At 43.9% G+C, this 12,872-nt stretch overlaps 1 protein-coding gene across 2 annotated transcripts in view; it reads right to left on the minus strand.

Annotated features, from left to right (window-relative positions):
- Positions 1 to 137: 137 nt before the first annotated feature.
- LOC117778317 (low-density lipoprotein receptor-related protein 8-like) overlaps positions 138 to 12,872 on the minus strand; it is a 92,385-nt gene continuing 79,650 nt past the window's right edge. Inside the window, exons 13-18 of one of the 2 annotated variants that reach the window (XM_034613815.1) lie at positions 12,391 to 12,530; positions 8,849 to 8,990; positions 7,070 to 7,222; positions 5,307 to 5,594; positions 4,427 to 4,495; positions 138 to 2,722 (exon numbers count right to left, since the gene is read on the minus strand). In XM_034613815.1, the coding sequence (XP_034469706.1) occupies positions 2,382 to 2,722; positions 4,427 to 4,495; positions 5,307 to 5,594; positions 7,070 to 7,222; positions 8,849 to 8,990; positions 12,391 to 12,530 (1,133 nt within the window). In that variant the 3' untranslated portion in view covers positions 138 to 2,381. The remainder of the gene's footprint in view (positions 2,723 to 4,426; positions 4,496 to 5,306; positions 5,595 to 7,069; positions 7,223 to 8,848; positions 8,991 to 12,390; positions 12,531 to 12,872) is intronic. The other variant, XM_034613816.1, reaches the window with a different exon arrangement.

Here is a 12,872-nt window from a genome sequence, read left to right on the forward strand (position 1 = left end):
CAGTTGATCAGCAAATATTATAGGCTCACTTTAAAGATCTTCAGTGCCACTAAAATATTCCTTTTGAGCGGTGTACTTGAGACAGGCGTAATATTTGATCATTTGTAGAAGAAGACGACGACACAGCACACGTTAAGGAAATTTTCAGCTGGATTTTATATATCAATATATAGAGATATTCAAAAGCAATCCATTACAGAAAATGAAAAAGTGAAAGCAGTTTGGTCTTATTACAGTTTATCTTTGCCTGTACAGTGATCCCTGTCCTTTTAACCAAAAAGAAAAACCCATAACAAGGGAAACATTTTAAAGTAAACAAAGGCACAAATAACCAAAAACGTCATTAATGTCATTAACACTGAGGTCGGGAAGCGTTGCAAGGAGGTGAGAGGGGACACCATGTGTTAACAGAAAGATGGAGGGCAAACGATGCACGGCAAGAAAACAACACAAATCACTTTGGTGGGTAATTCAAAGTTGGTACAATCAGGGAATGCAGAGCTTTATACAAATAAATTAATATACCTGTCGACACTTTATCTAAAATCTTATGTACAGCTTTTCTTTTACATAATCCTATAATACATTATCAAAAACCTTATGAAAACATATTTACAAATCAATGAATCAAAAAGCACCCTCAGAGCTTCTCCAGTCTCACAGACACACACACACGCACACGCACACGAGCACACGCACACACACACACACACACCTTCATACACTGTTTTCTTCCATGCAATGCACAGTACAGAAGGCATTCTAAGAGGGTTGTGCAACAGAGAGCATACAAAACAGTTTCAAATATGGCTGTGGGATGAACATTAGCACTCACATGCATAATAATGAACACACGCACACGCACACGCACCCACACACACCCACACACACACAAAGAGTTTTAAAGTTGTACAAATGGAGTAACAGCGTTAATGACGGGTATAAACCAGCACGGAACACACTCACTGACAGGACAAGTCGGCCTCATACCCATTACATCAGAGTTGGATTTTTGTTTTTGTGTGGTTACATCACATGACAGGTCACTCTCATCATGCAGCCACCAGCTGGGCTCTCCCACATTGCACTATCCAAAACTGTCTGCTCGGATATCGGCCACCTCAGGAGGAGGCGAGCGGGCACGGAATCTCGCACGCTTTTTGTGAAAGTGTGCATGCATGTGTGTGTGTATATGTGTGTGTCAGTGTGTGTTGCCCGGGAACAAAGAATGGCTGCGCTGTCAGTTGGTGAGCAATTATGCATGCTGTTTGTGTTTTCAGAGGCCAAGTGCACATTGTCTCCGTCCTCTGGAGATCAGCGTGAGCCAGCCATCACTGCGCCCCATGTGTGTGTTCGTGTGCACGTTTGTCACACTCAAATTCAGGTGATCAAAGAAAATCAAAACACTGAAGTAATTATTGTCAACCACGAGACTCAGTCTATTGCTTCTCCCGAACCATTCGGCATCTAAAAAAGTCACAGTAAAGAGGAAGGAACTCCTGTAGTATATTCCACTTCTCTCTAACCTCACAATCTCTCTGCTCACAGAACACCAAGGTCTAAAGATTGAATTTGTCCAGTTTCTCTTTTCCACTCACTTGCTGTACTCTCCCAAAACTCTGGGACGTTAGAGGTAAATTAATAACAAAACCCCTTCAAATCAACTGCACTGTGAAATGCTGGACAACCCACTTTTACAGGTTTGTCTCTGAACCTGAAAGAAAGAACAAGATGTGGGTGGTAACCTTTCTTTAAAATCAATCTGGGAATAAAAAACCTCACAGAAAACACATCAAGGACAATGTTAACTACACAACACGGCTTCAGTAATGACATTTATGATTGATTCTGACACGAATCTGTACAGATTGTCCCATCAACGCAGGTACTGTCCCACTTCCACAGCTCCTTCTCCTTCCTAAACTGTGTTCCCAGAGCTCCGCAGCCCACTGGGAAAAGCACAGAGCCAGAGTTAGTACATCAAGGACAAAACATAACCCCTCACTAGCCCTGTCACAAAATATAAGACACACAGCACACACCTCACTAAGTTATCAATGTAAAAGACGACTCACGACAGGAACCAGTTTGACTCCGTATCCCAGCTTAGGTCAATTTTGGCACACATTTTAAAACTCTGTGATCAATTCTCAGTATTTACCAGAAGAAAAATAGATCCAGCTCCAGCACAGAAAAGGTTTGACACGACTTACTGTTTTTCAAATGGAAATTGGCATAGTACAGGGCTGTGAATGGCTGCGTGTAACACTGGATGATATGTAGTTCGTCCCTTCAGCAGACTCAGTCCAAGTCACCCCTGACCTCGCTGTGTGCGCGTGTGCCTGAGCGGCCATCTTCTCCGGAAATCGCCCCTTTTCGGATCACTTTGCGGTGGAGAGCATCGGCTGCTCCGTGTACCAGTGAGTCCCCGGATCGGGCATGCTGCCCCCGAGTGGCAGTGCGATGAACTGCGGGCAGGTCCCACCTCCTGCTCCCACAACTCCCATGCTGACGCCCTGCGGGTACGGGTGATGGTGGGTGTGGTGCCCCATGCCGTCCGTCCGACCGATGTGGATCTCGTCCTCCTCGCCCTCGCCGGTGGTCTTGCGGTAGACGGGGTTGTCGAAGTTCATGCTCTTGGTGGAGTTGTGCCGCCAGTTCCGCCACACCAGGTAGACGCCGGCACAGACCAGGCCGAACACCACTGTGGCAACGATAGGAACTGCATGCGTTTAACACACAGCGGCAGGGAAATGGGAAGGGGGCAGCGTTAACAAGGCAGAACGAGTCCATGGCATGAAATGAGAAGCACAGGGAGGAGCAGCACAGGCATGCGGGGGGACAGAGAGGGGCAGCGACACACAGGTTGTGTGTGTATGTGGCTCAGCCAATCGTCAGGTCAAAGTCAGGTCAAACACGGACCAAGAGATATTTTTACTCAGCTCTGCAAAGCTATACTATAATCTATATCATCTAAAAACCATCACACTACATCACTATCTGTTGGCAGCTCATGCTCAGCAAATCTGCCCTTGAATAAATCATGTAATTTAATATATATTGTTAATTAATTTCCCAAATAAAGTTTCATTCTTTCTCTTTTTCTTTTTTCCTCTTGTACTGTCTGCTCACCTGATGAAATGCATTATGAAAACTGTCCATCTGAACTTATTGGCTTACTCATGTTGTTCAGGTTCATTTACACGTTGCACTAGTTGTGCATCTTCACACATCAAACTGCACATGAACAGAAGATTCTACAATAACATCTTCCACATATACAGTTTGTTTATTGTCCTCTAGCCTCTATATATTTTTATAAGTGGTGTCAAAGTAGGACCAGCTTACTCAAGAGAAAATGCTCCCGGAGGAAATTATTATTTAAATGTAACTGTGTTCTTCTATAAAAGATTGGTGTTTATCTAGTCTTTACAAAACCAAAAACATGAGAGTAAGAGTGTAAGTAATGAATTAAACTGTGTTTTTATCAGTTGTAATTTATTCTGCAGTCATTAGAATGTTGGGCTCCCTGGCCTCCGAGTCGTAAACAACATTGAAGGCTAATTGGCACATCATTAACTAAATACACTGAGGTTACAGGGTAAATAAACCTGTTTAAAACAATTACATGAATTCATATTTGCTAAATAAAGTAAAGCAATAAGAGTTTATGAAGACGTCTCAGCAACGTCATAACATTAAAAGGTGCAAAACACACTTTTTGACGATACAGAAAATATGTAAGTCAGACAGATTGATCAAACATATTTTGCTATCATGGTTATAATATTAGGATTTACTTGCTCTGCATTGAAATGAATAAACAAACCTGTTGATTTTCATGTCTTATAAATGGATAATCACCTGGTTACCATGCTGAGTTTTTGCTTCAGGCTTTCAAGTTTGGACTCAGGGCCTTTTCACACCTGAACGTCTGAATCAAGGTTGATCCGGTTACTTTTGGTTTCACACTGAATATTGCTTGTTTCCCCATTTAAGGGGTAAATCTGCCACTGTTATGGTGTAACCTACATGTCCTGTGGTAAAAAAAAGATAGACAGGTGTAGCGGCAGTACTGAACAACCTAACTCGCCATTAGAGGTAAGAAAATGTTCTAAGTGCATTTTATTGCTCCGTTAAACTCCAGAGACAAAGTATCTACTGACAAGGAGGCCCAAGGCTGTAGCAGGACCCAACACAACAACACAGTGTGAGGTGAATGATGCAGCGCGGCAGAGATGTCAGACACAGAAAATGACTAATGAGATAAACCTCCGAGAAGAAAGACCTGTGGCTTCTCTCGTCCTGCCACAGCAGGGTCAGTGAATTGAGCACAAACAGAGAGGCCATAGGGGTCAGGTAGAAAGCAGCCGGCCTTTAGTGTGGACGGACAGATGCAGGAAAAAGGACGCTTCAGGGGACTTACCGATGGGGATGACCACTCCCAGAACAGCTACTGTCAGGTTCTCGCCCAGGAGGAAATGGTCACCTCCAGCTGCAGGGAGAGATGAGACCGGAGAAAGAGGAGTTAGAGCGAGAGGACGGAAACACAGCGGAGCCAGAGAGGATAAGAGTGGGAAAGCGTACAGGATGATACAAAAAAAAATATGTATGAGAAGTAGACTTAAAGATAAGCGGGAAGGAAAAGCCGGTGGAAGAGGAGGGAGATAAAAGCGGAGCGGGTGATCATGCGTGTGTGGCCGTGAGTGTTTTACAAAGAGCGACAGATAGTGTAAAAAAGACGTTGGACTAAAAATGAAATAGGGGGGGGGGAGAAATGATGAGTCGGTTGGCATTTGCCCGACTGCGACCTTGACGACACACCCTGACCTTCTAAGCTTCATCCATCTCTGCTCCGTCTGGCTCCAATGTCACCTCACGACTCGCGCTCATTTACCTACTTCACACTTACTAACATGTACATGTACACTCTGTGCAATTACACAAGAGCGCACGTGCCCTCGCAGACATGCAACACTCCACTCTGCACAATTTATGAAGGGAGAGGTGACGTTTCCTTGGCGGCAAGGTACCATCCATCACTCCTATTAAAGTCAGTCGAGCGTGGTCGTCGAGTCTCGCAGATATCTCACTTTAATGTCGTCATTACAGTGAGGATGAGGCTGTTGGCTACATTACAAGTGTGAGTAGTGCTAGAGGATGTGGTACTTGGCAGGAGACGTCGACGCTCAGGTGAAAGTTGTGCTTGCAGAAGACTGGGCTCACATTAGAAATGTTCAAACGCACATAGCGAGGACTCTTAAAGTCATAAATCTTTTTGTTTTTATAAATCACCGTCAACTTACAGTGCTGTGACACGCTGCTGTCCCCTGCAGGCGTGGTGGAGACGACCATTGCGGTGGCTGTGGAGTGGGAGCCCAGCGCCTTCGACTCCTGCGACGACACAGGCTTGAGCGTGGAGAGGGGTGTGAGGGGGTCCGCGGCACCAGACGGAGCAGTGGTCAAGTGGGGGGTGGCGTCGGCCTGCGATACTCCCCCTGATGGCGGAGGCGAGTCTTCATCAACAGTTGCACCAGTGCGAGGTATAAGACCAGTGGGAGGTGTGGACGTCAGTGTCCTGTTGTTTCTTGGTGCTGTGAGAAGGAAAGAAGGAGCACAGAAAGAAACCTTGAGTGCAAGAAAGTGAATTATTCCAATTGTGGTACAGCCCCTGAAAATGTGATTTCAAGTCTTAAGTATTTTTTCTTCAGCATTAGTAATATTTTGACATCTTGGGAACTATTTTATTTTAAAAAAACAAACCAGAGTGTTTCCCCAAATTTCAAAATCTTCCATTAAATATTCTTACGATAAGACAAATAATCTCGTCATGTAAAATAAGGAAGTAACATCCATGGATATTGATCATTAACAGTCCAAACTCCTGTGCGTCATCAGAACTATGTGGGTGGGGATAGTGAATTAAATGTGATTGACAGTCACCCGCTGACGTGAGCAAACAATCAGCTGTTCCCACGTTTTGATTCAAATGTTAGAGACGCTGTCGCAAATACTGACTCCTCTGAAAAATAGGTTTTCAGGAGATGTACGTTTATTTCCTCCCACTGTAGTCCGTTTAAATACTGTTCTATATGGATATATTCAGTTGTATTTCTGTATAAAATGAAATCTTCCATGTCCTTTTCAGGAAATGGAAAAAACAACATGACAACATGTAAGTGGGTTTTCTTTTTGACAGTAATCATGGCTAAATATTATTAAAATCCACAAACATGATCAGGGGCCTGTAGCAACGCTTTATGAAAAAAAATTGGCACAATGGCTCTAAAAGATCATAATCAGAATAAACATATTATTTTATATTATTATAGTATTTGTTTCCAGATCTATTGTGTTAGTTTGTATAGTGGTCCAGGTTACTGTATCCCCCACCTGTTGCTTAGCAACCATCCTTTTTTATGTCAGCTACAGTATGTTGCTCGGAGGGAACATATCTAGTGATTAATTATCAATTATTAGCCACTAAAAAATAAATAAGAATTGATTGATTACATATGCTCTACTGTGTTAGCTCTGTGACAAATTGTGTAAAGGCAGTTATCAATCCTTTTGAGTTTTAGGCAATTTTACTCAAATAAAATGTGAAAACAGTTAAATTTCTTTTGAAAATGTTTCAGTTCTCCTGGTTATTAAACATTATGTTGGTAATTAAACATTCCAAATATGAATATCATTTGTTATTATGTGTTATTAATAACCTTTTCATCCTTGTTAACTTAGTATTTTTCTGTTTTGCTTTGTTCTTACTTTTACTATTTGCTCAGTAAAGCTTTGTCAGCACTATAAGCTATTGCATTAAGCAACAAGTCTCTTTTTAATCCAGTAGCAGCTAGTGGCCAGAATCCCATAACTGTCCCCTCTGATGACACACAAAAAGCAAAAGCTCTGTAAAGTGAAGTAAAATCACATTATCTGCACAGTGAGCACGGCGACGCTCGGCCCAGCAAATCCCTTTAAGTGCTATTGATTACTAAATACCCTCAATTACCGGAGAATAAACACCACAAGATGACCACATTATCAATAACCGAAGAACAAACACACTCACCTGGCACGCAGCCCCTCATATCGGGCCCCGGGTCCTGTCCGTCGGGGCAGGCGCAGGTGTATTTGGGCGAGTGCTCGGTTATCTGCGGAGCCTTAAGACACAAGTACTCGCAGCCCCCATTGGCCACGCTGCCCAGATTACAGCTGTCAGGGCCTGGAGACAGGGACAGAGAGACAGAGGAGCGACATGAGGAATTACACAGTTATGGTTACGTAAATAAGATTATCACTTATTCAGCTTAGGGAGAGAGCAGCGAGTCAGAGAGAGAGACAGAGGAAGTTGCTCTACCCTTATTGTTCCCCGCTGTGAACAATGTCGAATTCCCTTTCAACAAAGCCCTTTGCGTAAACAAAATCTAAGAGAATACAAAGAATGAAATCTGGCAACTGCAGGAAGTTGCTGTAAATAATAACCAGTTTCTGTGAAGCTTTGCCTGAGACAACTCCACTGTGGTCGTCCGAAACTCTTGAGTAAATACAAACTAGGAAACATACAGTGTATGAATGGTAAATGGTGAATGGATTGTAATAATATAGAGCTTTTTCTAGTCCTATCGGCCACCCGAAGCACTTTACCGTGCATGCCGCATTCGCACACATTCATACAACGTGCACACATGCAGCGCTTTTTCTATTGCACACTTTTTTATAGACTGTCGAGCCGTCAGGAGCCACTTTGGGTTCAGTATCTTGCCCATGGACGCAATGGAACGCAGACTGGAGGTGTCGGGGATCGAACTGCCAACCTTGTGATAAGTGGATGACCCTCTATAGCTGCTTTCAGACTTGAACTCTGGATTGTGTCCTGATATTCTCAGGAGGGCTGTAAGTAAATCCAAGTGACAGGCTCTGGACTTTCTCCTGAGTTTCTCTTGCCAGTCCCCAAGTAAAAACTCCGGATAGTGTCCCAGTGAGTTAATGTGAGAAAACAGCAGGTGATTTGTCACAGCGACCAAGTGGGCTTGTTGATGCTTCTAACACAAGACGGACGCAAAACTGACAAAAAACTAAGTAATACAGGTAGAAGACATTGAAGATAATAAGAGTTTTTTGTGATGTGCCGGTGTTGATGTGCTGTAAACAAAAACATGATCTCAGCAGTGGAATTAATACTTTACATCCTGCCTCTGCCTGCTGCACCACCCGTCAGCTGAACGCTCCGGAGATTTCTTTGTTTGTGTTAACATATCTCAACAGAGAATCTTCCACTGGAAAGAATCCAAACCCAATTGTGCGGACCTTCTCTGGAGTTCATGGCGGAACACGGCTTATATTTCCAGAGCCACAGCTGACCACTCAAGATCGAACTGGAAATATGGTGACAACAGGCAGGCGCAGACAGATATGGAAACTGACGCACACAAAGAAAAATCCTGATCCGTCACTTTCACGATTACGTGCTGCGTTCGGTTCAAACCTAGACTGTCCTGTGAGAGAGAAGCGGGTCTGAGGCAGGGATTTGACGGACGTGCGAATGTACAGCTGCTCCCACAGCTTTGATCACTCCGCCACAGTCACAAGCCTCAGTATCATTTATTCATGTCGCCTGGGTTGAGATGGACCCAGAGAGGAAACATGGTCACAGAGATACGACACCGCTCACACGATCACAGACAGTCGAGGTGTGATGGCACACCAGCAGACACACATACACGCATGCACACACACACACACACACACACACACACACACACACACACACACACACACACACACACACACACACACACACACACACACACACACACACACACACACACACACACACACACACACACACCTTGCGGCTGCCGCAGTTGGTGGAAGACCACAATGTCGTGGGGGTCGTTGAGGTTTTCAGCCAGCGTGTGGACGTCTTGCCCAGTCAGCCTGTTGGCCATGAAGACTGCCGCCCTGTCTCTGTCTGTCCAGTAGATCCGGTCCTGAGAAAGAGGGGATACAATACGTTAATATGTGTAAAACACACCACAAGTTCATCAGGGTGGTATTGAGCTTAACGAGCAGGACATTGCGGCAAACAGAAATACTGCTTCATATTTACAGTCCATAATTTAAGGGCATGGCCATGTTACGGCTTTTACAAGATGCAGTTTAAAGAAAGATGCATCAACACTGCTGATGACCTTGTTCAGTTTCGGGACACCGTGCATGTAGAGAAACCTTTAATATGACAGACAGACTGTAACTGAGAGAAAATGTATGACAGGAAGGAAATAAAACAAGCGCATATGAGTGACAAGAAGCTCAGGGACAAATGACCTAAACAGAGAGAGAGGAGACGTGCAGGGGGAGATTCAACAGAGCCTGGCTCGCAGTCTACACAAGTCTAATTTATTGGAGGAAAAATAATAGCAAGGAGAATTAGGGCGAGTGAATTATGCACTGATGCATATTTGTTGCCACACAGAATCTAATTCATTGTCTTTAGTTGGAGAGGGAGGGAGAGAGGGGGCGGGGGAGAGGGGGGGCGGGGGGGAGAGAGGGAGAGAGAGAGAGAGAGAGAGAGAGAGAGAGAGAGAGAGAGAGAGAGATGTTAATTTGGCCTTTGCTGCAAATGTGATGGGATGAGTGCATGAAGGAAATGCATATGAAGGTTTGGAGGCAACACGCGGTTTGTATTCAGCAGCAGTGCAGCATTGAGCGACAGGCAGGTGATAAATGGGACCGTTCTATAAGACGATATAATCTATCACTTTGTTGTTAATTATCTGGCGTTTCCTCTGTGGTTCCTCACAGTGTTCGGTGTTAAATGATTAAAACATTTCCTATTCAGATCAAAGTACAGTCGTTTAAAGGCAGACTTTAACCACCCCCGTTGTTTATCAACTGATTTGTTTGCTTTGTTTCCCTCAACAGTTTGAAAAGACAGTTTTAGACAGGAGCCGATATTTTTTTTGCGGTTGCCTTAGAGACTACGGGCTAATCTCCAGTGAGCGGCGAGACAGTGTTTACGTGTGTGTGTGTGTGTGTGTGTGTGTGTGTGTGTGTGTGTGTGTGTGTGTTTGTGTCAAGTCAGAAAGAGATGTTGATGTGTTGAACACCACAATGAGCTCCATTCAATAACACGGAGCTCTTGTGTGTGTGTTCGACTTCCTGCAGGAGAAGGTCACCCTGTAGTCACAACAGGGCAGAGAGCAGAGACTTGTATCGCACTGGAGGGGATTCATCATCGTTGCTCTGAGTTACACTATGTGCTGTCTGCAGGCTGGATGAACAGTGCACGGTGAAAATCTCAAGGTTATGCTTTGGAAGGATATGTTCATTTTGTTAAGAGTATGGAGAAAAAGAAATAGAACTAGTGCCCTGTGGCACTCCACCAACCAGTGCAGTTTAAGTCTTAAGAATTTTTTTTCACACTCACTGTTGAGGAATCTTTGACCATCCTCACACATTACTGTATATACCACTATATTGTATGTATAGTGTATATTATATATGCACAGGAGAATAGTGCCTGTATAATTCCAGAGATACTCCCTTCTCTCTGAGCAGTACCCAAGGTCAGGTTATAGATAACGGACCAACCAACAGTTCATTGTAGTGTCTACGCTTAGCGACTTTCATATCTAACTCAGATGCTCCAGACAGAGAGGCACCAACTTCAACTCTCACTGACTTTAGTGTATTTCTCCAGGGACAAGACGTAAGGACACAATCTGATTTAGGAATGCATATTTAGGCTTAACTATCCAATAGGATGCGAACACCTACATGTAGCATACAGAGTGACAGCAATTCTAGCCATTCATGGATGTGCTGTTGGAATGGGTGACGCAAGTAGAGGGAGATATACTGGGATGCTGTGGGAGACATCTTCAGACTTGTTGGTGACAGTTGCTCATGTTACTCTGTTAGCGTTTGTATATTGTTTCACCTTCTGGTCTCCTTGATGCATCAAGTCTACATACAACTCTTCTGCATAAGACATCAGCTGCTGCCTGAGTTCTCCTTTCACCAGCTTCCAGAAAACTTCCAGGACACTTGTGACCTTTGACCTCTGTCCACCTAAATCTAATCAGTTAATCGTTCAAGAGACAACTGCTCAAAATTTGAATACATTTCCTTAAAAGCAGATTTGAGCTATCATGTTCAAAAGAACAAAAACATGTTTAGTGAGGCCACCGTGACCTTTGACCTTTGACATCCAAAATCGAACCAGTTAATCTGTGAGTCTTTGAGAACATTTGTGCCAAGTTTGAAATGATCATCTTTGCCCGTTCTCACGATAACATGTTCATAAGGCAAAAAATAAGTTTCATTCTTTATTTTTATCATAGTGTCAACCATATGTGAAGCACTTTGAATTGTACTATCCACAGAAAGGTGCTACATAAATAAAGTTTGATTGATTGATTGATTTGATATCTGATATACCGATAATACTTTTTACACAGGTATTGGAATGTATAACTTGTACTTGCAGTGGAATACTTTTACACTGTGTGGTTACTACACAGTTGAATCTTCTTTGCTCTGTTCCTACTGTCACAGGAGGGACATATGAATCAAGTGGTTTTTTAATCACCCTGGACAGGTTTCTTGATCCTTGAGCCCACAAATGTAATTTAAACGTGGATCCTTTCAAAAAATTAATTCTTAGAAATTTGCACTGATGCTGAATGAATTCTGTATCTCTGTTCCCACTGAGACCAGCTCCCCCTAGAGAGGAATGCCACTGGAGAAGAGGCCATCAGGGGGATGTCATTACCACCCATGTGAAACTGTCTGGAAGATTGCTGTGGCTGCACCAGCGGGCTCAACCCAGGGAGGAGTTTGTCAGCAACAGCAGCACAACTCTGTTTTCACACAAACACAAGCAGCACTGAAACCACGAGGCAGCAGATTTACTGGACTGTTTGGCACTAAACCAGATTTCTGCTCCCGGACGGCCCTGACACATCACACACATACACACAGAGAAGTTGGCTGATGACCACATTGTGTGTGTGTGTGTTGCTTTAGGCTGCTCTCTTTTCCATATAGCTATCCTCTGTTTAGTATGCTCAGTCTTTGCTAGTCGGCTCAGCCTAAAGGGACACACACACAAACACACACACACTAAATTGAACTCAACAGTCATTACATTCAAAACTCCCAGTCAGACTGCAGGCTCCTGAGAGGCTAATGAGAGAGATGAAGATATGATGAGTTGTGGGAGGCTGAGTGATATCATGGACAGCTGCCCCAAATCCCTGTAGTCTATTGTCTAGTGGTACAGCATCAGAGGCTGTGATACATCAATGAAGCATCTCTCTCACACACACACACACACACACAGATACACACACATACACACACATACACACACATACACGCACATACCTCAAAAACAGCCAGAGCGTAGGGGTGTCCCAGTGTCTCTGCAGACGACATGTGTGTTCTGCGGTGAGCTCCGTTCAGGTCCACGCTCGCTATGAGGTGCAGCTTTGAGTCCACCCAGTACAGACGCCTGTTGGCCATGTCTGAGAAACACACAAACACACATAAAGATAGATCATCCACAACACCAACCACCTGTCTAATATTCTGTGGGTGACGACGCCAACACATCTCGACCTGTCGGGACTCAAAAACACCGGCAGAAAGACACTAAAAGGTTGTGAGGTGGATTTTTTTTTTTTTTTTTACCCAGATTCTTGACTAGACTGAAAAATATGGGAAATTACGAGGTCATGTCAACAGCTTTTTTTGTTGACATGTGGCAGGACACATTCTCCTGCTAAAACAGGCCACTGATTTCAGAGATTGCAAAATTGCCACGAATTGTTGCTTTTGTCTGCAACAAAGTTCAGGAAGCTGGTACA

This window comes from Hippoglossus hippoglossus, chromosome 17 (genome assembly GCF_009819705.1).
Source record: "Hippoglossus hippoglossus isolate fHipHip1 chromosome 17, fHipHip1.pri, whole genome shotgun sequence".
NCBI classification, from domain to species: Eukaryota; Metazoa; Chordata; class Actinopteri; order Pleuronectiformes; family Pleuronectidae; genus Hippoglossus; species Hippoglossus hippoglossus.